The sequence below is a fragment of the Oncorhynchus mykiss genome, chromosome 9 (genome assembly GCF_057628025.1).
Source record: "Oncorhynchus mykiss isolate SJ-2025 chromosome 9, ASM5762802v1, whole genome shotgun sequence".
NCBI lineage: Eukaryota > Metazoa > Chordata > Actinopteri > Salmoniformes > Salmonidae > Oncorhynchus > Oncorhynchus mykiss.
In genome coordinates, this window is record NC_143030.1 from 14,168,186 (window position 1) to 14,194,487 (window position 26,302).

General features: G+C 45.9%; 1 protein-coding gene across 4 annotated transcripts in view; it reads left to right on the forward strand.

Moving 5' to 3' along the window:
- The window catches only part of LOC110531442 (myotubularin), a 56,379-nt gene that overhangs the window by 13,126 nt on the left and 16,951 nt on the right, over positions 1–26,302 (forward strand). Inside the window, exons 2-12 of one of the 4 annotated variants that reach the window (XM_036987307.2) lie at positions 3,683–3,787; positions 12,216–12,288; positions 14,395–14,489; positions 19,848–19,958; positions 20,203–20,304; positions 22,087–22,170; positions 22,582–22,731; positions 23,625–23,810; positions 24,762–24,947; positions 25,069–25,224; positions 25,303–25,350. In XM_036987307.2, the coding sequence (XP_036843202.1) occupies positions 3,719–3,787; positions 12,216–12,288; positions 14,395–14,489; positions 19,848–19,958; positions 20,203–20,304; positions 22,087–22,170; positions 22,582–22,731; positions 23,625–23,810; positions 24,762–24,947; positions 25,069–25,224; positions 25,303–25,350 (1,260 nt within the window). In that variant the 5' untranslated portion in view covers positions 3,683–3,718. The remainder of the gene's footprint in view (positions 1–3,682; positions 3,788–12,215; positions 12,289–14,394; positions 14,490–19,847; positions 19,959–20,202; positions 20,305–22,086; positions 22,171–22,581; positions 22,732–23,624; positions 23,811–24,761; positions 24,948–25,068; positions 25,225–25,302; positions 25,351–26,302) is intronic. The other 3 variants (XM_090183511.1, XM_036987309.2, XM_090183510.1) reach the window with 3 other exon arrangements.

Below are 26,302 nucleotides of genomic sequence, written 5' to 3' on the forward strand. Positions count from 1 at the left end.
CGAATGGGAACAAATGAGTCCTAGTGGGCAGAACAAGCAAGGAGGTGGGCTGAGCCAAGCCTCAGCTAGCGAGATCCTATTAGCCCGTTCTAGCATACATCTGCATATTTCCTTTAAGGACCGCCTACTCTGTGAAATGCGCATGTGCAATAACTCACTTTGCCTTTGCACTCCTAAACAATGTGATAAAAACATTTTTTTTTAACTTTGACAAAAGTTAGTCTACAATACGTAGTCTAATCTGTTCATAACAGATTCTAGTTATGAAACATAACTGTATTGAGATCTAATGTTGTGGACGTTTGCAGAATGTCGGCCAAAATCCATCTTTTCCCACTGCCGGCCACTGGGCTTCCTCTCAATACCATATTTGGTTGTGAATGGAATCCTCGCAATACCATATTTGGTTGTGAATGGAAAAGCCAAGCGGATACATCTGGTGAAATATCTATCTCATTGTTCAATTTGTGGCGAAGTCCATACAGAAATGGTTTTGTCGAGATCGGTGTTGAAGAACTTGACTGGCCTGCACAGAGCCCTAACCTCATTCCCAAAGGTGTTCAATGGGGTTAATTGGAACGCTGACTACGAGCCAGGCCTAATCGCCCAACATCAGTGCCCAACCTCATTAATGCTCTTGTGGCTGAATGGAAGCAAGTCCCCGCAGAAATGCTCGATCATCTAGCCGTGGAAAGCCTTCCCAGAATAGTGGAGGCTGTTATAGCAGCAAAGGGGGGACCAACTCCATATTAATGGCCATGATTTTGGAATGAGATGTTCAAGGAGCAGGCGTCCACACACCTTTTGGTCATGTAGTGCACAGTGTATCACTGGTGTTTATGTGTATGGCCTATCATATTCACTGACAGCATTATCCATGAAAATATAGGCTAGCCTTTATCCATAAGTTATCCTTATGATGACTTTTTTAATATTCACACAAAGCTTGAAAATAAACATTTTATAGAGTCATTACAGAATTCGTGTGGATATTCATTACCACATAAATGTATCAAAATAGTTTTTAATTTTGCATTAATTCGAAAGAGGACGTCCATTTAGGTAATCAGCATCGACCTACAGTATGATCACATTAAGAAGAATGGTTTTGATTTGGCCCTATTCTCTCCCCGTGGAGGTGTGTGTATGTGATGGATTGAATACATAAGAGTAGTCTGTCAGTGACGTATGATCAGGGCTTGCTAATCGTGACAGCCAGGGCAGCCCCCTCGTGCCCTTTCCCTCCACCTCCCACCCTCCACTTCACTTACCAAACCACAGTAACTGTCAAGTGTGTGTGTGTGTGTGTGTGTGTCAGACATTATAAATAGCCATATGCCTAGCTCCTCGTCTCGACGCAGTGTAGTGCTTCTTTCTCTCTGAGCCGATGTTGCTGTAACAGATATAGAGGTCAACGCTTTCCAGTGAAATGATTAATGGCCTGACTTGTACCTTCAGCATTTAAAGGGGCAGTCCATGTTCGGAGTTTTTGAATCGATGATATGTAACTTAAGCCTAGCCAATGAAAAATAGAACCTACCAATGCCTCATGAGCCAACTGAGCTGACTTGCCCCCAGCAGAAGCCCAAATATAATCTTGTTTTACTCCATTGATCTAAATAATAGTATAGTAAACAAACACTAGTTTAAAAAAGTGGTTTAAATTATAGTTTTGTTCCCACGGGACCAAGCTGTCTGCCATCTAGGACCTATATACAAGGTGGTGTCAGAGGAAGGCCCCAAAAATGGTCAGACTCCAGTCAGGGCCTCCTGAGTGGCGCAGTGGTCTAAACTGTGCCACTAGAGATCCTGGTTAGAGTCCAGGCTGTGTCGCAGCCGACCGGGACTGGGAGACCCCCTGGGGCGACGCACAATTGGCCCAGCGTCATCCGGGTTAGGGGAGCGTTTGGCCGGCAGGGATGTCCTGGTCCCATTGGGCACTAGCGACTCCTGTAGTGGTGCTGCTGGCTTCCGGGTTGAGTGGGCATTGTGTCAAGAAGCGGTGCAGCTTGGTTGGTTTGTGTTTTTTTTTTTACACTGCTGCTACACGCTGTTTATTATTTATGCATAGTCACTTTACCCCTACCAACAAATGACCTCAATTAACCTGTACTTCCGCAGTACCCCCTGTATATAGCCTCCACATTGACCCGGTACCCCCTGTATATAGCCTCCACATTGACCCGGTACCCCCTGTATATAGCCTCCACATTGACCCGGTACCCCCTGTATATAGCCTCCACATTGACCCGGTACCCCCTGTATATAGCCTCCACATTGACCCGGTACCCCCTGTATATAGCCTCCACATTGACCCGGTACCCTCTGTATATAGCCTCCACATTGACTCAGTACCGGTACCCCCTGTATATAGCCTCCACATTGACTCAGTACCGGTACCCCCTGTATATAGCCTCCACATTGACTCGGTACCCTCTGTATATAGCCTCCACATTGACTCAGTACCGGTACCCCCTGTATATAGCCTCCACATTGACTCAGTACCGGTACCCCCTGTATATAGCCTCCACATTGACCCGGTACCCCCTGTATATAGCCTCCACATTGACCCGGTACCCCCTGTATATAGCCACCACATTGACTCTGTAGTGGTACCCCCTGTATATAGCCTCCATACCCCCTGTATATAGCCTCCACATTGACTCGGTACCCCCTGTATATAGCCTCCACATTGACTCTGTAGTGGTACCCCCTGTATATAGCCTCCATACCCCCTGTATATAGCCTCCACATTGACTCGGTACCCCCCTGTATATAGCCACGTTATTGTTATTTTGTTACTTTATTATAATTGTTTTATTTAGTAAATATTTTCTTAACTGTGTTGTTGGTATTAGATTTGATTTGGATCGTCTGTCCTTGCATTCATAGCTCTGTGAATTTGATAGTAGTTCTGCCTACCTTTCTCCTTTCCCACCCCTCCGCTGTTTATCAAAACAAGAGGCGGGTCCATTGTTTTTGTTTTTTAAAATCTCGGATTTACCCTTTTCTCTGACATGGTCTGTTAGCTTCGTTCAGCAATATGAAACCATGTGATACTAAATATAATTGAAGTGGTCTCTACTTCTTACTGTAACTCCTTGAGATGAGTGTTAGCTGTGTGTGTGATAGTAAATCAATGTAGGCTAATTCACGAGACATTTGTAAAACACTCAAGCTTCCACTGCTGTTGGCACTCACTGGTATACACACACTTTCCCTTTCCATATCTCATTGTGATGGCTCAGACACAGGTGCTTTCCTTTTCATTGCATCATCATCGCTGCTGTTGGAAAGAGGAGAGAAAGGAAGAGCGTGCCACATTTTGTTGACGTCTCTCTCTCTTCTTGAATAAGCTATAGCAGTTGGTCGTAACCACTGTCTCTCTGATGAGCCAAGTACTGTACTTTCACTGTAGGCAGTGGTGGGACACTGACAGGGCAGATATTAGTCTGTGAAAGACCTACCTCTGTGACTGTCTTCAGAAGGGAATGACAATGTGGTTCTTCTTTTTGGGCTAACTAACCAAGGGTGGCAACGGTCCCAATGACCTCATTCATCAATATTAAAATCTTACTTTTGTTCTCACCTCTCTCCCTCCTCTCTCCTTCTCCATCTCTCGCTCTATCCTCCTTTTCTCCCTCACCACTCCCCCCTATCTCATCCCCCTCTCCTCCTGTAGAGTCAGTCAGTGGAAGAAGTACTCCTCTGTAGAGTCATGGCCTCTGCTTCAATACCAGTCTACAGCTCCTCTAATAATCCCCTGGAGAACAGCTCCAGTCACAATGTAAGTGTGTTCAGTGTCGGTTTCTCTCTCGTTCTCACTCGCTCTCTTTCCCTTCTCTCTAATTTTTAGTTCTCTGTATAGTCCTCTAACTCTCTCTCTGGTCTCTCTGTGTTTTCAGTTTTTTTTTTGTGTGGATGGCAGCATGTACAGTTGTAGTCTGAAGTTTACATACACCTCAGCCAAATACATTTAAACTCAGATTTTCACAATTCCTGACATTTAATCATAGTAAAAATTCCCTGTTTTAGGTCAGTTAGGATCACCTTTTAAGAATGTGAAATGTCAGAATAATAGTAGAGTGATTTATTTGTTTTTATTTCTTTCATCACATTCTCAGTGGGTCTGAAGTTTACATACACTCAGTTAATATTTGGTAGCATTGCCTTTAAATTGTTTAACTTTGGTCAAACGTTTCGGGTAGCCTTCCACAAGCTTCCCACAATAAGTTGTGGAATTTTGGCCCACTCCTCCTGACAGAGCTGGTGTAACTGAGTCAGGTTTGTAGGCCTCCTTGCTTGCACACACTTTTTCAGTTCTGCCCACAAATTCTCTATGGGATTTAGGTCATGGCTTTGTGATAGCCACTCCAATACCTTGACTTTTGTTATCCACAACTTTGGAAGTATGCTTGGGGTCATTGTCCATTTGGAAGACCCATTTGCGACCAAGCTTTAACTTCCTGACTGATGTCTTGAGAAGTTGCTTCAATATATACACATCATTTTCCTACCTCATGATGCCATCTATTTTGTGAAGTGCACCAGTCCCTCCTGCAAGCAAGGCACCTCCACAACATGATGCTGCCACCCCCGTGCTTCATGGTTGGGATGATGTTTTTCGGCTTGCAAGCCTCACCCTTTTTCCTCCAAACACAACGATGGTCATTATGGCCAAACAGTTCTATTTTTGCTTCATCAGACCAGAGGGCATTTCTATGGTCTTTGTCAGCATGTGCAGTTGCAAACTGTAATCTGGCTTTTTTATGGCGGTTATGAGGCAGTTGCTTCTTCCTTGCTGAGCGGCCTTTCAGGTTATGTTGATTTATAGGACTCGTTTTACTGTGGATATAGATACTTTTGTACCTGTTTCCCCCAGCATCTTCACAAGGTCCTTTGCTGCTGTTCTGGGATTGATTTGCACATTTCGCACCAAAGAATGCGTCTCCTTCCTGAGCGGTATGACGGCTGTGTGGTCCCATGGTGTTTATACTTGCCTACTATTTCTTGTACAGATGAACGTAGTGCCTTCAGGCATTTGGAAATTGCTCCCAAGGATGAACCAGACTTGTGGAGGTCTACAATTTTTTTTCTGGGATTTCTTGGCTGATTTATTTGGATTTTTCCCATGATGTCAAGCAAAGAGTCACTGAGTTTGAAGGTAGGCCTTTAAATACATCCACAGGTACACCTTCAATTGACTCAAATGATGTCAATTAGCCTATCAGAAGCTTCTAAAGCCATGACATAATTTTCTGGAATTTTCCAAGCTGTTTAAATGCACAGTCAACTTAGTGTATGTACACTTTTTGACCCCTTGGAATTGTGATACAGTGAAATAATCTGTCTGTAAACAATTGTTGGGAAATTATTTGTGTCGTGCACGAAGTAGATGTCCTAACCGACTTGCTAAAACTATAGTTTGTTAACAAGAAATTTGTGTAGTGGTTGAAAAATGAGTTTTAATGACTCCAGCCTAAGTGTGTGTAAACTAGTTTTAATGACTCCAACCTAAGTGTATGTAAACTAGTTTTAATGACTCCAACCTAAGTGTATGTAAACTAGTTTTAATGACTCCAACCTAAGTGTGTGTAAACTAGTTTTAATGGCTCCAACCTAAGTGTATGTAAACTAGTTTTAATGACTCCAACCTAAGTGTGTGTAAACTAGTTTTAATGACTCGAACCTAAGTGTATGTAAACTAGTTTTAATGACTCCAACCTAAGTGTGTGTAAACTAGTTTTAATGACTCGAATCTAAGTGTGTGTAAACTAGTTTTAATGACTCGAACCTAAGTGTATGTAAACTAGTTTTAATGACTCCAACCTAAGTGTATGTAAACTAGTTTTAATGACTCGAATCTAAGTGTGTGTAAACTAGTTTTAATGACTCGAATCTAAGTGTGTGTAAACTAGTTTTAATGACTCGAACCTAAGTGTATGTAAACTAGTTTTAATGACTCCAACCTAAGTGTATGTAAACTAGTTTTAATGACTCCAACCTAAGTGTATGTAAACTAGTTTTAATGACTCCAACCTAAGTGTATGTAAACTAGTTTTAATGACTCCAACCTAAGTGTATGTAAACTAGTTTTAATGACTCGAATCTAAGTGTGTGTAAACTAGTTTTAATGACTCCAACCTAAGTGTGTGTAAACTAGTTTTAATGACTCCAACCTAAGTGTGTGTAAACTAGTTTTAATGACTCCAACCTAAGTGTGTGTAAACTAGTTTTAATGACTCCAACCTAAGTGTATGTAAACTAGTTTTAATGACTCCAACCTAAGTGTATGTAAACTAGTTTTAATGACTCGAATCTAAGTGTGTGTAAACTAGTTTTAATGACTCCAATCTAAGTGTGTGTAAACTAGTTTTAATGACTCCAACCTAAGTGTATGTAAACTAGTTTTAATGACTCCAACCTAAGTGTGTGTAAACTAGTTTTAATGACTCCAACCTAAGTGTATGTAAACTAGTTTTAATGACTCCAACCTAGGTGTATGTAAACTAGTTTTAATGACTCCAACCTAAGTGTATGTAAACTAGTTTTAATGACTCCAACCTAAGTGTGTGTAAACTAGTTTTAATGACTCCAACCTAAGTGTATGTAAACTAGTTTTAATGACTCCAACCTAGGTGTATGTAAACTAGTTTTAATGACTCCAACCTAAGTGTATGTAAACTAGTTTTAATGACTCCAACCTAAGTGTATGTAAACTAGTTTTAATGACTCCAACCTAAGTGTGTGTAAACTAGTTTTAATGACTCCAACCTAAGTGTATGTAAACTAGTTTTAATGACTCCAACCTAAGTGTATGTAAACTAGTTTTAATGACTCCAACCTAAGTGTATGTAAACTAGTTTTAATGACTCCAACCTAAGTGTATGTAAACTAGTTTTAATGACTCCAACCTAAGTGTGTGTAAACTAGTTTTAATGACTCCAACCTAAGTGTGTGTAAACTAGTTTTAATGACTCCAACCTAAGTGTGTGTAAACTCGTTTTAATGACTCCAACCTAAGTGTGTGTAAACTAGTTTTAATGACTCCAACCTAAGTGTGTGTAAACTAGTTTTAATGACTCCAACCTAAGTGTGTGTAAACTTCTGACTTCAACTGTATTATTTAATGTTCTGCTACTGTCTCAGCGGTTAGGCTCGGCACTAAAGATGATACCTACACATTAAAGGGCTTTTGGCAGCGCTACGTTGCTACACAGTAGCCAACCAGCAGAGCTCGTGAATTCATGCTCCAGACCTGATGCTGGGGGACTGATATAGGGAGTGTGTGTTTGTCAAGAGCCGGACTCACAAATCCATATTCAGAGTTGTGTTCAGTGAATGTCCCTTAAGGCCTAAAAACACAACACACACACACTCTTCTTCCCCTAACCTAAATGGACTACACTCGGTACAAGCTGTGTTTAACCAATCTAGTCCCAGTATGGATAGGTGCCTATGAAATAGCTAGTTAGGTTAGTGTTCTTATTCATTAATAAACCGTGCACCTTTTTAATAAACTATGCACTTGTTAATAAACTATGCACCTGCGCCTGGTTAGCCTCTTCCGTCATGAATCTGTTTATTATTATTTTTTTCCTCTGACCTCCGTAGTGCTGTCCTGCACCGCTGAAAGATCCCATGTAGGAACTCTGTCTGTGTTGCCCTGACAACCAGCATCATCAAGGCAAATGCCTGCTGCTGGAGCACTAGCATCATGTATGTCAGTTGGAAAATGTTAGGCCAGTGGTTTTCAAACCTCTCCTCGGAGACCCCCAGATTAGATTAGTTGAGTATCCCTGAACTATCTCACCTGATTCTCCTACTCAGGAGAGGTTAGAACACCTAGGCCATCTAGGTTAGTTACGCTCAGTACAGAGACCCTCTTTCACACTCAGATTAGTCATTCTTATTGGCTTTCCAATCAGGAAGTCCCAGAGTGGTAGCCAATAAAAACAGTGCTCTCGTAGCGTTGACTGTTGAGAGTTTTCCATGCAAAACAAATGACTGCTAGGTACAGTAATATGGACACAAGTGTGGCTTTGTTGAGCCCTGGGTAGGCCAAGTCTCTCTGCACTATTATATGTCTCTCGTACACAAACAGTGTGGCCGGATTGGCAGCTAGTTCTCTCAGTAGGGTAACAGAGAGGTGTTGTGTGGTCAGACTGACAGAGGGATTGGTAGCAGGAGTTCTGCATGTGCACACACATGGGCACAGTATTACCACTGGACGCTAAGGTCAGTTTGTAGTTACTAACTAATGGTTAGGGTTGGGTGGGAGGGTTAGTTACCCCCACTAATGGTTAGGGTTGGGTGGGAGGGTTAGTTACCCCCACTAATGGTTAGGGTTGGGGGAGGGTTAGTTACCCCCACTAATGGTTAGGGTTGGGTGGGAGGGTTAGTTACCCCCACTAATGGTTAGGGTTGGGTGGGAGGGTTAGTTACCCCCACTAATGGTTAGGGTTGGGTGGGAGGGTTAGTTACCCCCACTAATGGTTAGGGTTGGGTGGGAGGGTTAGTTACCCCCACTAATGGTTAGGGTTGGGTGGGAGGGTTAGTTACCCCCACTAATGGTTAGGGTTGGGTGGGAGGGTTAGTTACCCCCACTAATGGTTAGGGTTGGGTGGGAGGGTTAGTTACCCCCACTAATGGTTAGGGTTGGGTGGGAGGGTTAGTTACCCCCACTAATGGTTAGGGTTGGGTGGGACCCCACTAATGGTTAGGGTTGGGTGGGAGGGTTAGTTACCCCCACTAATGGTTAGGGTTGGGTGGGACCCCACTAATGGTTAGGGTTGGGTGGGAGGGTTAGTTACCCCCACTAATGGTTAGGGTGGGAGGGTTAGTTACCCCCACTAATGGTTAGGGTTGGGGGAGGGTTAGTTACCCCCACTAATGGTTAAGGTTGGGTGAGAGGGTTAGTTACCCCCACTAATGGTTAGGGTTGGGTGGGAGGGTTAGTTACCCCCACTAATGGTTAGGGTTGGGTGGGAGGGTTAGTTACCCCCACTAATGGTTAGGGTTGGGTGGGAGGGTTAGTTACCCCCACTAATGGTTAGGGTTGGGGGAGGGTTATACGTTCTGTAGTTGGACCGTTCAAGTGCCGGAGGAGCGATGATTAAGGACGTTATGAACATATGAAACGGGCCTGGTCGTGCTTCGGGCTGCCGCACACACAAATGGAACCTACGCGTGACACAGCATAAAATGTGCCCAGAAAAACAAAAAAACATGCTATTTACTCACCCTGTGGTAGTCCGATCACACTGTCGCCAATAGCAACAACAACAGCATCACATCAAAGGTGATAGGCTGGTCGTGCTGAAAGGACAGTGTCCGTAATACCTGTGCACTCCATTGCGCTGAAGGGGAGAGAGTTTTGGTCAAACACACAGACGAGGCTTTGCGCACTCTTGGCATTCTCTCAGCCAGCTTCATCTGGAATGCTTTTACAACAGTCTTGAAGGACTTCCCACAATGCTGAGCACTTGTTGGACCGCAGAGTGAAGGAAAAGCAGCCGACTCATCCCAAACCATCTTAATTGGGTTGAGTTTGGGTGATCTGTTGCAGCATTCAATCACTCTCCTCCTTGGTCAAATAGCCCTTACACAGCATGGGGGTGTGTTGGGTCATTGTCCTGTTGAAAAACAAATGATAGTCCCACTAAGTGTAAACCAGATGGGATGCCGTACCGCTGCAGAATGCTGTGGGAGCCATGCTGGTTAAGTGTGCCTTGAATTCTAAATAAATCAGTGTTACCAGAAAAGCACCATCACACCACCTCCATGCTTCACGGTGGGAACCAAACATGCGGAGATCATCCGTTCACCTACTCGGCATCTCACAAAGAGACTGCGGTTGGAACCAAAAAACGCAAATGTGGACTCCTCAGACAAAAGAACAGATTTCCAAAGATCTATTGCTCATTCCTTGGCCCGAGCAAATATCTTCTTATTGGTGTCTTTTTAGAAGTGGTTTGTTGGAGCAATTTGACCATGAAGGCCTGATTTTAAAGCAGTCTCTGAGCAGTTGGTGTCTTACTAAAACTCTGAAGCATTTATTTGGGCTGCAATCTGAAGTGCAGTTAATGCTACTGAACTTTGCAGCATACCACCCCTACCTTGTCACAACACAACTGATTGACTGAAATGCATTAAGAAGGGAGAAAAAAGTCCACAAGTTAACTTTTTAACAAGACACACCTGTTAATTGAAATGCATTCCAGGTGACTACCTCATGAAGCTGTTTGAGAGAATGCCAGGAGTCTGCAAAGCTGTCAAGGCAAAGGGTGTCTATTTTGAAGAAACTCAAATAAAAAATACATTTTCATTTATACTTTTTTTTGTTGGTTACTACATGATTCCATATGTGCTATTTCAGAGTTTTGATGTCTTCACTTTAATTCTACAATGTAGCAAATAGTAAAAATAAGTAACACTTGAATGAGTTGTTGTTCTAAACCTTTTGACTGGTGCTAAATATATATAGGATACATCTCTGTTGTAGTGAACAGACCAGTTCTACTGGTGTCTGACACCCCTCATTATCTCCAGAGAAATACACTGAGTACAAAACCACTAAGAACGTGTTGCAATGACGCCAATGCTTCCCACAGTTGTGTCAAGTTGGCTGGATGTCCTTTGGGTGGTGAACCATTCTTGATGTGCACGGGAAACTGTTGAGCGCTATAATCCCAGCAGCTTTGCAGTTCTTGACCCAAACCGGTGCGCCTGGCACCTACTACCATATCCCGTTCAAATGCACTTAACACATAGACAATCCGTGTCTCCAATTGTCTCAAAGCTTAAAAATCCTTCTTTAACCGGTCTCCTCCCCTTCATCTACGCTGCTTTTGGCTTTTGAAGTGGATTTAACAAGTGACATCAATAAGGGATCATAGACTGACCAGGTGAAAGCTACTTCATGGGAAGAGCAGGTGTCCTTAATGTTGTGTGGATTACATGGTGTAATTACAAGCGATGTTCCCTCTTAGGCAGGACACAGAAGAAATGCCTCGCAGAGACACAAGCCATTGAATGTCACCGAGTTCTCGCTAACTAGATAATGTTGATTCGATCACATAAAAAAACATTTATCAACCCTTTTTCAATGCAACAAACCAAAACAAATGTAACTTTGCAAGATTTGAGTCGTAGGCAGAGCACCACCATGAGCTGTCTTTCAATCACCTGGGAGTGAAGGTGCTTTTCAGATCAGAGAGCAGGTACATGTACAGCAGGTGTACAGGTACATGCAGGTACATGTTGGCGAGTTATTAGCCCAGGTCTGGGAAGTTACTGCTTCCTACAAGAGCACACAACGAGTAGGCTACATTTCCAGCTGTCTTTTAAAAAGCCAGTCAGGTAAAAAAAAGCTTATGCCTTAATTAACGGGGCAGTGTTGTATTTTGAGGCTTGAATATGTAAATAAGCCAGTAGTCAGAGGGGTAGCCTACAGTGTCTAATTCTCTGTATGGTAATACTAATACATGGTATTTTATCAAGTGTTTTCTGGCATCATTTATTATTTAACCTTTTTATTTAACCAGGTGGGTCAGTTGAGAACAAGTTCTCATTTACAACAACGCAAAGCAGTGTGACACAGACAACAACAGAGTTACACATGGAGTAAACAAATGCACAGTCAATAACACAATAGAAAAATCTCTATACAGTGTGTGCAAATACATGCAGACAAATACAATCATACAATGCAATTGACAGTCCCCTATTTGGTCCATGGTGTTACAGACCCAAGTCAACAACACTTAGTAATGTCAAATCTTTAGTCCTGCACTGAACACCACATATAGACCACTGTAGTCTATATCATAGACACCGAAAGCTATTTCCATGTGGAAATGTTCTGGGATTTACTCCATTGGTATTGTTGGTAGACCTACATTATGCTCCAATAGCCACAATATCCTATTGGCTACCGTCTAAAACTGTAATGTTTTCACTGTAAACTGTGCTGGAAGTTGCACAAAATTCTCACAAGCTTCAAGTTTCCACTCACGACCTAAACATTTGCTCAGTCCCCCCCCAAAATGTTTTGGGGGGGCCAACATTTGATTACAAGTGCTTGTAATATTGACTTTTTTTCCCAAAGGAAAGTGCAAAGGAATAACAGTAATTGTGTACACGTCTACAGTCGTGTCATACCTGGCTCTGTCTGTGTCTTTCTGTCATATTAATACCCCCCTGTTGCTCTGCAGGCGTCCAGAGAGAGTCTGAAAATGGAGCCACTGGCAGACTGCAGCTTACTGCCCGGAGAGGAGAGGATCATAGGTGTGTGTTCTTCTAAACCAGTGATTTTTGTTGTTTTCATCTTGGGGCACTAGTACCCTTGGGGGTACATGGTCTATCCACAATGGATACTTATTCTAAGACTGTTGGACATTGGGAGACTGTTCTCGGCTTCCTATTCTATTAGTAAGGTACAGAGAAATATTTGTATACGTCCGGTCTGATAGCCTTCCTCCAGACTCGAGGCCCTTTCTAATGGGAACTGTTTTTAACTCTGTTGGAGAGATCTTAGATTGACTTGGTTTCACTTCTGTTTTTTTTTTTACATTTGAATCTGATCTGTGTTCTGTTAGTATGTTGATAGTAAATATAACGAGAGAAACCATGTTGGTTTTGTCACAGGAGAGACTAAATATAGAACCTCTCCAACCAAGTCGGCTTGAATTGTTAGTAGTCTCTCGCGCGCTCTCTTTTTCTCTTTCTCTTTCTTCCTCTGTCTCGCTCTCGGTCTCTCTCTCTCTTCCTCTCTTCCTCTCTCTCGCTTCCTCTCTTCCTCTGTCTCTCTCTCTCTCGCTCTCGGTCTCTCTCTCTCTTCCTCTCTTCCTCTCTCTCGCTTCCTCTCTTCCTCTGTCTCTCTCTCTCTCGCTCTCGGCCTCTCTCTCGCTTCCTCTCTTCCTCTCTCTCTCTTTCTCTCTTCCTCTCTCTCTCTCTCTCTCTCTCTTCCTCTCTCTCTCTCTCTCTCTCTCTCTCTCTCTCTCGGTCTCTCTCTCGCTTCCTCTCTTCCTCTCTCTCTTTCTCTCTTCCTCTCTCTCTCTCTTTCTCTCTTCCTCTCTCTCTCTCTTTCTCTCTTCCTCTCTCTCTCTGTCTCTCTTCCTCTGTCTCTCTCTTCTCTCCCTCTCTTCCTCTCTCTCTGTCTCTCTTCCTCTGTCTCTCTCTCTCTCTCGCTCTCGGTCTCTCTCTCGCTTCCTCTCTTCCTCTCTCTCTCTTTCTCTCTTCCTCTCTCTCTCTCTCTCTCTCTTCCTCTCTCTCTCTGTCTCTCTTCCTCTGTCTCTCTCTCTCTCGCTCTCGGTCTCTCTCTCGCTTCCTCTCTTCCTCTCTCTCTCTTTCTCTCTTCCTCTCTCTCTCTTTCTCTCTTCCTCTCTCTCTCTGTCTCTCTTCCTCTCTCTCTCTGTCTCTCTTCCTCTGTCTCTCTCTCTCTCGCTCTCGGTCTCTCTCTCTCTCGCTCTCTTCCTCTCTCTCGCTTCCTCTCTTCCTCTCTCTCTCTTTCTCTCTTCCTCTCTCTCTCTCTCTCTCTCTTCCTCTGTCTCTCTCTCTCTCTCTCTCTCTCTTCCTCTGTCTCTCTCTCTCTCTTCCTCTGTCTCTCTCTCGCTTCCTCTCTTCCTCTCTCTCTTTCTCTCTTCCTCTCTCTCTCCCTCTGTCTCTCTCTTCTCTCCCTCTCTTCCTCTCTCTCTCTGTCTCTCTTCCTCTGTCTCTCTCTCTCTCGCTCTCGGTCTCTCTCTTTCTCTCTTCCTCTCTCTCTCTTTCTCTCTTCCTCTCTCTCTCTTTCTCTCTTCCTCTCTCTCTCTCTCTCTCTTCCTCTCTCTCTCTTTCTCTCTTTCTCTCTTCCTCTCTCTCTCTCTCTCTCTTCCTCTCTCTCTCTCTCTCTCTCTCTCTCTCTCTCGGTCTCTCTCTCGCTTCCTCTCTCTTTCTCTCTTCCTCTCTCTCTCTTTCTCTCTTCCTCTCTCTCTCTGTCTCTCTTCCTCTGTCTCTCTGTCTCTCTCTGTCTCTGTCTCTGTCTCTCTCTCTGTGTGTGTGTGTGTGTGTGGAGTCATTTCTGGTAGCTATAGCTTGGAGAATTAAGAGGAAAAGATGTGAGAGTAGGAGAATGATAGGAAGTTTTGTGGAAAGTACAGACAGGTTTAGTGCAGATTTTGTCTTGCTGTTAGTGTTGTATTGTGGTTCATGTTTGGTTACAATATGGGTCATTGTCAACATGGCTTGTTCAGTGGGAGTGGATGGTGGAAATGGGTGTGTATCTAGTAGGTCATTTCCCGTCCCTCTCGCTCTCTTTCTCTCTTGTTCGCTCTCGTTCACCCTCTCTCTCGTTCACCCTCTCTCTCGTTCACCCTCTCTCTCGTTCACTCGCGCTCTCTCTCTCTCTCTCTCCAGACAAAGACATCATCTATATCTGTCCATTCAGTGGAGCTCTGAAAGGCAAAGTCTTCATCACTAACTACAGACTCTACTTCAAGAGTACAGACGCAGTGAGTGACACACACACTCGCACACACATTCTAGAGGGGTGATCTACTCCTAGACATCTGTGGCGGTGGTTGGGGCAGACAGATTGAAGTCAGCAGAATTCCCAGTCAGTCTAAATGACATGTCTGCTTTAGAAGTATAGAGCCATGCTTGCTCCTTGGTGTCAAAGACCTGTTTGATGTAAAGGCTAGCTGGATGTGGCATTAAAACACTATATTACAGTGTATATGGTGGTCTTGTATGATTGAAGGAGTCCTAATGAAGTAGACCAACATCTATGACAGATGGGCAACACCCACACATCACTGATCTGCATTGAGCTTGTTATAGCACCCTACTATATGTGTACTGAACAGGAGTTGGCAGTTGTTGGAATAGGGGATGAAAAGAAAGGAAGAGGGGTATGGAGGAGAGGAAGAGGGGTATGGAGGAGAGGAATAGGGGTATGGAGGAGAGGAAGAAAGGGAGAGGGGTATGGAGGAGAGGAAGAGGGGTATGGAGGAGAGGAAGAGGGGTATGGAGGAGAGGAAGAGGGGTATGGAGGAGAGGAAGAAAGGAAGCAATGTCTGAGGACCACTTGCGAGGGAGAGAGACGGTCCACCTCAACTTGCTTAATCAAGTGTTACGTGTTGGTGGGTATAATGGTTACAGTCTTAAATAAAGCAATATGGCTGTCGCCCTCCCCTGTGTATTTTTCCAAATACTGTCACACCCTATGTGTTCTAATCAACTGTATGTGCTGAGCTTGTCTGATGCTTTAAGCCCAACTGTATGTGCTGAGCTTGTCTGATGCTTTAAGCCCAACTGTATGTGCTGAGCTTGTCTGATGCTTTAAGCCCAACTGTATGTGCTGAGCTTGTCTGATGCTTTAAGTCCAACTGTATGTGCACATCTATACCTTTGCGTACAGGCCAGGTAGACTACTTCAGGCCTACTTCAATGTGGAATCATGTGTCTGTCCTTACTCAACATCGACAGGAGCGCTCCAAACAAAAGACAATGAATAAATTGACAACTGGTAAAATGGAATGAACAAAACCTTGTTTCTCACAAGTGTAGCATCGGTTGAACTCCGACAATGACAACCGTAATCTACTATATTAATAAAATATTGAATGCGTTAACATAAATTACCATAACCAAACAAACACTGTAGATTAGAAATGATGTGAATTAACATTAACCTGTGCTAGTGGTGATATGGGAATTGATAGACACTAACAATCAAAGGACAAACAATTCACACAATTAAGTTATGAAACAATGAATGTGCACAAATTGGTGGGAGAGAGCGCATTCTGGAGAAAGACCTGCCTTGTGCATCTTACTACTTCCCCTTTTTTCTCCATCATTTCATGGAATCCAATTGCTAGTTAGTCTTGTCTCATCGCTGCATCTCCCGTACGGACTCGGGAGAGGCGAAGGTCGAGAGCCGTGCGTCCTCCGAAACACGACCCAACCAAGCCGCACTGCTTCCCGCTTAACCCGGAAGCCTGCCACACCGATGTGTCAGAGGAAACACCGTACACCTGGTGACCGTGTCAGCGTGCATGTGCCCGGCCCACCACAAGAGTCGTTAGAGCCTGATGGGACAAGGACATCCTTGCCGGCCAAACCCTCCCCTAACCCTGGCGATGCTGGGACAATGGTGCGCAGCCCTGTGGGTCGCCCGTTCGGGGCCGGCTGCGACAGCCTGGACTCTAACCAGGATCTCTAGTGGCAACTGCGATGCAGAGCCTTAGACCGCTGTGCCACTCGGAAGGCCCACACAAACTCCCCTTAACTCAACATTTAACATTTATACCCGAGACACATTATCTTCACACACACTGTAGGCCTAAGGAATACTCTCACAAACTGTGTCCGGTCCAATGCAGTAGTCATTTATGGAAAACTATGAAATAGTTTAGGGAAACCCTGCTCTAGGTCTAATCCGCTTGTAGATTCACTCTTCAGACAACAGACGTTCATCTCCAACACAAAAACGAAGGGGACCCCCATATCCCTTTCTCTCATCTCATCTCTTTCTTTAATCTGTCTCTTTCTCTCCTGGCACCACTAGTATTTTGAACAGTCAATTCAATTGGAGCGGTATGAGGGCGTTGGTGAGATGGAGAAAGAGAGAAGACAGGGATAGTTATGGAGGAGAAGAGAGGGATAGTTGTGGAGGAGAAGAGGGGGATAGTTGTGGAGGAGAAGAGGGGGATAGTTGTGGAGGAGAAGAGGGGGATAGTTGTGGAGGAGAAGAGGGGGATAGTTGTGGAGGAGAAGAGGGGGATAGTTGTGGAGGAGAAGAGGGGGATAGTTGTGGAGGAGAAGAGGGGGATAGTTGTGGAGGAGAAGAGGGGGATAGTTGTGGAGGAGAAGAGGGGGATAGTTGTGGAGGAGAAGAGGGGGATAGTTGTGGAGGAGAAGAGGGGGATAGTTGTGGAGGAGAAGAGGGGGATAGTTGTGGAGGAGAAGAGGGGGATAGTTGTGGAGGAGAAGAGGGGGATAGTTGTGGAGGAGAAGAGGGGGATAGTTGTGGAGGAGAAGAGGGGGATAGTTGTGGAGGAGAAGAGGGGGATAGTTGTGGAGGAGAAGAGGGGGATAGTTGTGGAGGAGAAGAGGGGGATAGTTGTGGAGGAGAAGAGGGGGATAGTTGTGGAGGAGAAGAGGGGGATAGTTGTGGAGGAGAAGAGGGGGATAGTTGTGGAGGAGAAGAGGGGGATAGTTGTGGAGGAGAAGAGGGGGATAGTTGTGGAGGAGAAGAGGGGGATAGTTGTGGAGGAGAAGAGGGGGATAGTTGTGGAGGAGAAGAGGGGGATAGTTGTGGAGGAGAAGAGGGGGATAGTTGTGGAGGAGAAGAGGGGGATAGTTGTGGAGGAGAAGAGGGGGATAGTTGTGGAGGAGAAGAGGGGGATGGTTGTGGAGGAGAAGAGGGGGATGGTTGTGGAGGAGAAGAGGGGGATGGTTGTGGAGGAGAAGAGGGGGATGGTTGTGGAGGAGAAGAGGGGGATGGTTGTGGAGGAGAAGAGGGGGATGGTTGTGGAGGAGAAGAGGGGGATGGTTGTGGAGGAGAAGAGGGGGATGGTTGTGGAGGAGAAGAGGGGGATGGTTGTGGAGGAGAAGAGGGGGATGGTTGTGGAGGAGAAGAGGGGGATGGTTGTGGAGGAGAAGAGGGGGATGGTTGTGGAGGAGAAGAGGGGGATGGTTGTGGAGGAGAAGAGGGGGATAGTTGTGGAGGAGAAGAGGGGGATAGTTGTGGAGGAGAAGAGGGGGATAGTTGTGGAGGAGAAGAGGGGGATAGTTGTGGAGGAGAAGAGGGGGATAGTTGTGGAGGAGAGGAGGGGGATAGTTGTGGAGGAGAAGAGGGGGATAGTTGTGGAGGGGGATAGTGGAGGGGGATAGTTGTGGAGGGGGATAGTGGAGGGGGATAGTTGGGGGATAGTTGTGGAGGAGAAGAGGGGGATAGTTGTGGAGGAGAAGAGGGGGATAGTTGTGGAGGAGAAGGGGGGGATAGTTGTGGAGGAGAAGGGGGGGATAGTTGTGGAGGAGAGGAGGGGGATAGTTGTGGAGGAGAGGAGGGGGATAGTTGTGGAGGAGAGGAGAGGGTTAGTTGTGGAGGGGGATAGTTGTGGGGGAGAGGAGGGGGATAGTTGTGGGGGAGAAGAGGGGGATAGTTGTGGAGGAGAAGAGGGGGATAGTTGTGGAGGAGAAGAGGGGGATAGTTGTGGAGGAGAAGAGGGGGATAGTTGTGGAGGAGAAGAGGGGGATAGTTGTGGAGGAGAAGAGGGGGATAGTTGTGGAGGAGAAGAGGGGGATAGTTGTGGAGGAGAAGAGGGGGATAGTTGTGGAGGAGAAGGGGGGGATAGTTGTGGAGGAGAAGGGGGGGATAGTTGTGGAGGAGAAGGGGGGATAGTTGTGGAGGAGAAGGGGGGGATAGTTGTGGAGGAGAAGGGGGGGATAGTTGTGGAGGAGAAGGGGGGATAGTTGTGGAGGAGAAGAGGGGATAGTTGTGGAGGAGAAGAGTAGGGGGGATAGTTGTGGAGGAGAAGAGGAGGGGGGATAGCTGTGGAGGAGAAGAGGGGGGATAGCTGTGGAGGAGAAGAGAGGATGGATAGTTAAATAATCTTAGATGTAGCAGAAATGCAGGACCCAAGGTTTGCTTTATCAGACCATCAGTCAGGCTGAGAGGTGTGTGTGTGTTATTGACTGTGTGTGTGTCAGTGATGGAGTACGTTATTACAGGGATACAGCAGCAGAAGCAAGGCTCTTTATTCCAGTCTCTGTCCTAAATGGCTCCCTAGTCCCTAGATAGTACGCTACTTTTGACCAGGGTCCATAGGGCTCACAGGGCTCTGGTCAAAAGTAGTGAATAGGGAGCCATTTGGGATGTAGACTCCACTCTCTGTAATGCAACACCTGACAACACGTTAACAATATGCTGACCTCACAAATTTTAACACACACACACACACCATCTACTCTGGTGGCTTAGCCAGCAGCATACCACCCTGCATCCCACTACTGGCTTGCCTCTGAAGCTAAGCAGGGTTGGTCCTGGTCAGTCCCTGGATGGGAGACCAGATGCTGCTGGAAGAGGTGTTGGAGGGCCACTAGGAGGCACCCTTTTCTCTGGTCTTAAAAAATAACCCAATGCACCAGGGCAGTGATTGGGGACATTGCCCTGTGTAGGGGGTTGTCTTTCAGATGGGACGTTAAACGGTCACTAAAGGTCCCATGGCACTTATCGTAAGAGGGGTGTTAACCCTGGTGTCCTGTCTAAATTAACCAATCTGGCCCTCATACCATCATTGCCACCTAATCATCCCCAGTTTACAATTGGCTCATCCATCCCCCTCCTCTCCCCTGTAACTATTCCCCAGGTTGTCTGTAAAATGAGAACGTGTTGTCAGTCAACGTAGCTGGTAAGACGAGGGTGAAATAAAAACTGAAGTGACGTAAGCACTAGGCCCTTGTTTTCCATTTAAACCTATGCTTTGCTAATTAAGTGGCTTAATCTTGCAGATGAAATATTAGCTACCTAAAATGTATTCAAGAGTATACTTCACATTACACAATATATTTTTTAATTCAACCTTTATTTAACTAGACAAGTCAGTTAAGAACAAATTCTTATTTACAATAACGACCTACCCTGGCCAAACCCGGACGAAGCTGGGCCAATTGTGCGCCGCCTAATGGGACTCCCAATCACGGCCTGATGTGATACAGCCTGGATCAGTTTGTGCCCTCACGATACCGATGTCTTTATATGTCATTTCAACCACTGCAGGACCCATCTTCCACCTCTGTTGTGATATCACTGGACTCCCAGCAGGACCAATCACATGTCTGTATTTTGTGTGATATCACAGGACCCGGCGGTGACTCTGGATGTTCCACTGGGCGCCATTGGCCGGGTGGAGAAGATGGGCGGAGCCTCCAGTCGGGGGGAGAACTCATACGGGCTGGACATCACCTGCAAGGTCAGATACTGCGTCATGGTCCTGACCACCCCTATGAATATACGTACATAGTGGTTCAGTCCAATTAGATCTGATAACCAGACTAGGACTGAACCACTATGTATAAAAACAGGAGTGTAGGAAATTGAGATGTTGGAACATTGGAAAAGATTACAACTATTTATTTTGTACTGACAGCATTTTGTGTGTCCTGTGTCAACGTGCATCCGTCTTCCCGGTTGTTAATGCATGTCTCTCCCAACAGGACATGAGGAACCTGAGGTTTGCGTTGAAGCAGGAGGGACACAGCAGAAGGGACATCTTTGACATCCTGTTTAAATATGCCTTCCCCCTATCCCACGGTCTGGTACATACACACCTTTTATTTAGTCACCTGATATCATGACCGCCTTTTAACAACTGTATAATAACTATGACAAGAGAAGTGCTTTATTAGAGTTGATCTGTTAGCTGTATCCTGTTATTTGTCTTTGCTTGGGCTGGCAATAATAGTTTTTTTTTTTTTGTCGAGCAATAGTAAATACATTTTAAATGATGGCACAGGAGACTGTCTGAGTGGACTAATCCTGTGTGGAGGCCGCAGAGAAGGTACAACAGTATCACCACTAGTACATTTACCGTCATTTCTAATCTACAATGTTTGTTTGTTTGGTTACGGGAATTTCTCTTGATGCATTCAATTATTATTATTGTTATTATAGTCTTGCCGTTGTCATTGTTGAAGTGGACACGTTGTTAGAGCCCACAACTTAGGCTACACTTGTGGGGAGAATGTTTTGGTGTATTGCATTCCATATACCAGTTGTCAATTTATTCATTGACAGGAGCGCTCCAAACAAAAAGACCATCTTGAATAAGGACACGCACCTGATTACACATTTAGAAGTTTGACTATTCTACCTGGCCTGCATGCAAATGTAGGCTTATAAATGTGCCCATTTGGGGATCTGATACTATTTCTGATTGTCTTAACTCACCATCACTGTGGAGCTTCTCAAAGTCATGTTTTCTTTGCCTCAAACAGCAAGGAAACAAAGTCTGTTTTTACATCCATTGAGAATGAATAGTTCTTCATTGTAGCCTATTTGAAGAATCTGTCCAGCTCTCTCTCCCTTTCGATAACCACTAAGCATGAAAAACATGTCAGATTCTGGTTAGGTGGAAACATCATAAAATAGGCCTACCTGATTACTTCTTATCCTTTGGGCAAATAGCCTACATCTGTGTGTCTCTGTCCAGAGCTCACTGGTGTGGGAAACTGAGGGCCCAGAATATTTTCTACAATGTTGCAAGTTTGCTAAAACAAGCTTCCAGCTGACCAAGTTAATAAGTTGATACAATGTTTCAAGTTCCTTGCAGACAGGCCAGGTGTAGCCAATGTGATTTATAGGATATTTATTTTTAATCGGGATATTTTCTACCTACGGGCTGCAATGTTTTTATTTGTTGGCTTTATGTAGGCTATTTTTACATGTTGACAATAGAAGTTACTTTTAGATTTGTATCATTTTCATTTAGAATCTTGATTAACCACATGACATTGATTTTGAGATATGAAGACTTAATTATAAATGAAACTGTTCCACGAAAATGTGCATACGAAAGCCATGACTGGCACGCAGATCAGTAGAAATGGTAGGATAACTTGGCTCTCCGAATGGAAAAGGTTGCCTCCCACTGGTGTAGCCTGTTACAGGCAACTTCAGCAGCTTAAAGGTAGAATCTGTGAAGATCGGCGGGAGGTTTTCTTCTGGACCGGTTATATTGATCTCTGGCTCCCACTTTAGTCATTTGTGTGACTTCATTTTTAATCGCAGTGCTTAAAGCATCAAACAAGCTCTGTAGCCTACATATAGTTGATTTTATTCAAACAGGGTGTGTATGTGGAAAAATACTTGTTTTAAAATTATACCAATCGATTGGTGGAAAGGAAGACGACTCTCGGTCGACCAACATTATTTTTTTTTTTTGTCGAGACAGCCCTAGTCTTTGCACATCACTAGAGAAGAGTCAACATTCACTCACAATAAGCAGTTGATTTAGCGAAGCTCTCATGTTTGCGTGACAAATAAAACCTTGGTAAAGTCAATCCCATTTTCTCTCTCTCTCTCTCTCTCTCTCTCTGTAGCTTCTGTTTGCGTACCTGAGTCAAGAGAAATTTGAAGAGAATGGCTGGAGTGTGTACAAACCCATGGAAGAGTTCAGACGGCAGGTAGGACTTATCATTGCCTTACTAAATGTGTCATTACATTGTTTTTGCCAGTCTTCAAGGTTGTCTGTGTTGGGATAGATCCAATATCCCAGCTTTTAACTCGGTCACTTAGTCTGCTTAAATAGTGTCGCTTGAAGATACCCAGGTGAAGACAACCTAATCATTCCACCACAAAGCTTTTGCAAATTAACCGATTCATGGGACCAGCGCAGTTAAACTAGCATAGCTAGTCCCATTGTTTAGGATTATTCCTCATTTATGCAAAGCATTGTGGTATATTAGAATCCTCTGTCTTAACCAATACCTTCAACCTCGTCACCAGTGACGTAGCACTGTACCTCACCAATAATGCCTCTGAGTCACAGCCTGCAATCTCTTCTCTGATTGGCTGTTTGTCTCGCCCGTCACCAGGGCTTACCCAATGACAAGTGGCGTGTCACGTTCATCAATGCCAACTATGAGCTGTGCGACACCTACCCCACCATACTGGTGGTTCCCTTCAAAGCTACAGAGGAAGACCTGAGGAAAGTGTGTACCTTCAGGTCCAGAGGACGCATTCCCGTGAGTCCTTTCCCCCCTCATCCCACCCTCCTCATCCTCTTCCTGCCGTCCTTTCCCACCCTCATCCCACCCTCCTCACCCTCTTCCTGCCGTCCTATCCCCCCCTCATCCCACCCTCCTCACCCTCTTCCTGCCGTCCTATCCCACCCTCCTCACCCTCTTCCTGCTGTCCTTTCCCCCCTCATCCCACCCTCCTCACCCTCTTCCTGCCGTCCTTTCCCCCCTCATCCCACCCTCCTCATCCTCTTCCTGCCGTCCTTTCCCACCCTCATCCCACCCTCCTCACCCTCTTCCTGCCGTCCTATCCCCCCCTCATCCCACCCTCCTCACCCTCTTCCTGCCGTCCTATCCCACCCTCCTCACCCTCTTCCTGCTGTCCTTTCCCCCCTCATCCCACCCTCCTCACCCTCTTCCTGCCGTCCTTTCCCCCCTCATCCCACCCTCTTCCTGCCGTCCTTTCCCCCCCTCATCCCACCCTCCTCACCCTCTTCCTGCCGTCCTTTCCCCCCCTCATCCCACCCTCCTCACCCTCTTCCTGCCGTCCTTTCCCCCCTCATCCCACCCTCCTCATCCTCTTCCTGCCGTCCTATCCCACCCTCATCCTCTTCCTGCCATCCTTTCCCCCCTCATCCCACCCTCCTCATCCTCTTCCTGCCGTCCTTTCCCCCCTTTCATTCCCTGTACCTATATCTCCTTTCTCTCCCATGTCTCTTCATCCCTCTGTTCTTTCTTTGACTCCCCCACCCCCCCAACCTACCTAACCATCTCTCTGCCCCCCCCCCCCAACCTACCTAACCATCTCTCTGCCCCCCCCCCCCCCCCCCCTCAACCTACCTAACCATCTCTCTGCCCCCAACCTACCTAACCATCTCTCTGTCCTCCCCAACTTCTAGGTGCTGTCGTGGATCCACCGTGAGAACCAGGCTGTTATCTGCCGCTGCTCCCAGCCCCTGGTGGGGATGTCTGGGAAGAGGAACAAGGATGACGAGCGCTACCTGGACCTCATCCGGGAGGCTAACGGCACCGCCAAGCTCACCATCTACGACGCACGGCCCAGCGTCAATGCCGTCGCCAACAAGGTCAGGGGTCAAAGGTTAAATGTCGAAAGGTCATGTCTGTGTCTCATGAGGTGCGTTGGTTGGGTTCCGCTGGGAGGCGGTGTGTAGGTGTCGGCCTCATGGATCGTCCAGACAGAGATGTCATAGATACGTGGGACTTTTCTAGGTACGTTTCTGGATTCCTTGTCAGAGTACTTCCCAGAGAATCTTTTAAGCGATTCGTGACGTTCGTTCCCTTTTTCTCTGGGTTGATGTAGATGTAGGTCTTTTGGTTTGTCTTCCATAGAGAGATGGACTGTGTTCTTTTGTTGTTCACTGTAGGCTCTTGCTAGTTGCCTCCTACATTGTATGCTGGTGTCAGAAGTAAGAACTGAGGAGGTAGAGTTTAGAAGCTAAGAGGACACAGCAACTACACTGTGTGTGTGTGTGTGTGTTGGGGTGTGACACAACGCCCACCGCACCCCGCTCAGAGTGAAATGGAATGTTGGGACTCAAATTACTAATATGGAATGCAATCTATATAATAATCCCCAAATTCCTACCCGTGAGAGGATTCCCCTGACCTAACTAGCTTCCCCTGACCTGCAGTGTGTTCCAACAGCTGACCACAACCCTGACGCGTTTACAATGAACCCTGTTTGAATCCTGCCCTCCTTGAAGTGATCACTGTTCTGACCATGTTGGAATGGGTGAAAACCATAGAATAAAATACTGCATTTCCATGAGTGAAACCTCACTTTAATTTATCCAACCACATTTATTATTATATATTTTTAAAATGTAACCTTTATTTAACTAGGCAAGTCGGTTAAGAACACATTCTTATAACATGCAGGCCAGTGATAGCGTCAAGAGAGGGAGGGAAGAATTATATAAATATTTTTTGTTAGTTTTCAAACTGGTCCTGTGATTCTCCATTTTTGTCCATGAATGATGAGTCTTCAACCTCTGACCTCTATCCCCTCTCTCTAGGCCACGGGTGGGGGTTACGAGGGTGACGATGCATATCAGAACGCTGAGCTGGTGTTTCTAGACATACACAACATCCACGTGATGAGAGAGTCCCTGAAGAAGCTAAAAGACATTGTCTATCCCAATGTAGAGGAGTCACACTGGCTGTCCAGTCTGGAGTCTACACACTGGCTAGAACACATCAAGGTATTTGGGTACACACACTTCCCACAGCCCTCTCCTCTCTGGAGCTGGCCAGCTAGCAGATCAGTGGAGGGGTAACCGTGTGCTGGTCCTCTGTAGTGAATCTCTCTCTGTCGCTCTCTAGCTGGTCATATCTGGAGCCATCCAAGTAGCAGACAAGATATCGGGAGGTAACTCTGTGGTGGTCCACTGTAGTGATGGGTGGGACCGGACGGCCCAGCTCACCTCTCTGGCCATGCTGATGCTGGACAGCCACTACCGCACTCTGAGAGGATTCCAGGTAAACCACTTTGTGACAACGGCTAATGTACCAAGAAATTTTATAAAGTACATTTGATTTGTGATCGATTGATTCCAGGTACTGCTGGAGAAGGAGTGGATCAGCTTCGGACACAAGTTTGCCAATGTAAGTCCACCCTGTTCCAAGGCATTCACTCACAGTTTATGATGAGAATGAAAAAAGGAGCTTCGCTCTGAACTCTGATAATGAAGAGTTTTCAGTCATAGATGTTCTTTTATTTGTGCTGTCAACTGGGGACCAAATGGTCTGTGGGGAAGCAGTGGAGGCTGCTGAGGGGAGGACGGCTCATAATAATAGCTGGAACGGAGTAAAATGAAATGGCCTGCTACTTGGATAAACAATTCCGCTCCAGCCATTACCACGAGCCCATCCTCCCAAATGAAGGTGCCACCAACCTCCTGTGATGGGAAGCAACTAAACTGACCAATATTGTGTACAGATAAATGACCAGGAAGATGGGGGAAAAAGAAGAAACCTGCACGCTGCTCTTTATTAAGCTTTACGTATCGGCCTCGGGGCCTTCGTCAGAGCTTTACGTATCGGCCTCGGGGCCTTCGTCAGAGCATTACGTATCGGCCTCGGGGCCTTCGTCAGAGCATTACGTATCGGCCTCCAGGCCTTCGTCAGAGCTTAACGTATCGGCCTCCAGGCCTTCGTCAGAGCCTTACGTATCGGCCTCCAGGCCTTCGTCAGAGCATTACGTATCGGCCTCGGGGCCTTCGTCAGAGCCTTACGTATCGGCCTCCAGGCCTTCGTCAGAGCCTTACGTATCGGCCTCCAGGCCTTCGTCAGAGCTTTACGTATCGGCCTCGGGGCCTTCGTCAGAGCTTTACGTATCGGCCTCGGGGCCTTCGTCAGAGCTTTACGTATCGGCCTCGGGGCCTTCGTCAGAGCTTTACGTATCGGCCTCGGGGCCTTCGTCAGAGCTTTACGTATCGGCCTCCAGGCCTTCGTCAGAGCATTACGTATCGGCCTCCAGGCCTTCGTCAGAGCATTACGTATCGGCCTCCAGGCCTTCGTCAGAGCATTACGTATCGGCCTCCAGGCCTTCGTCAGA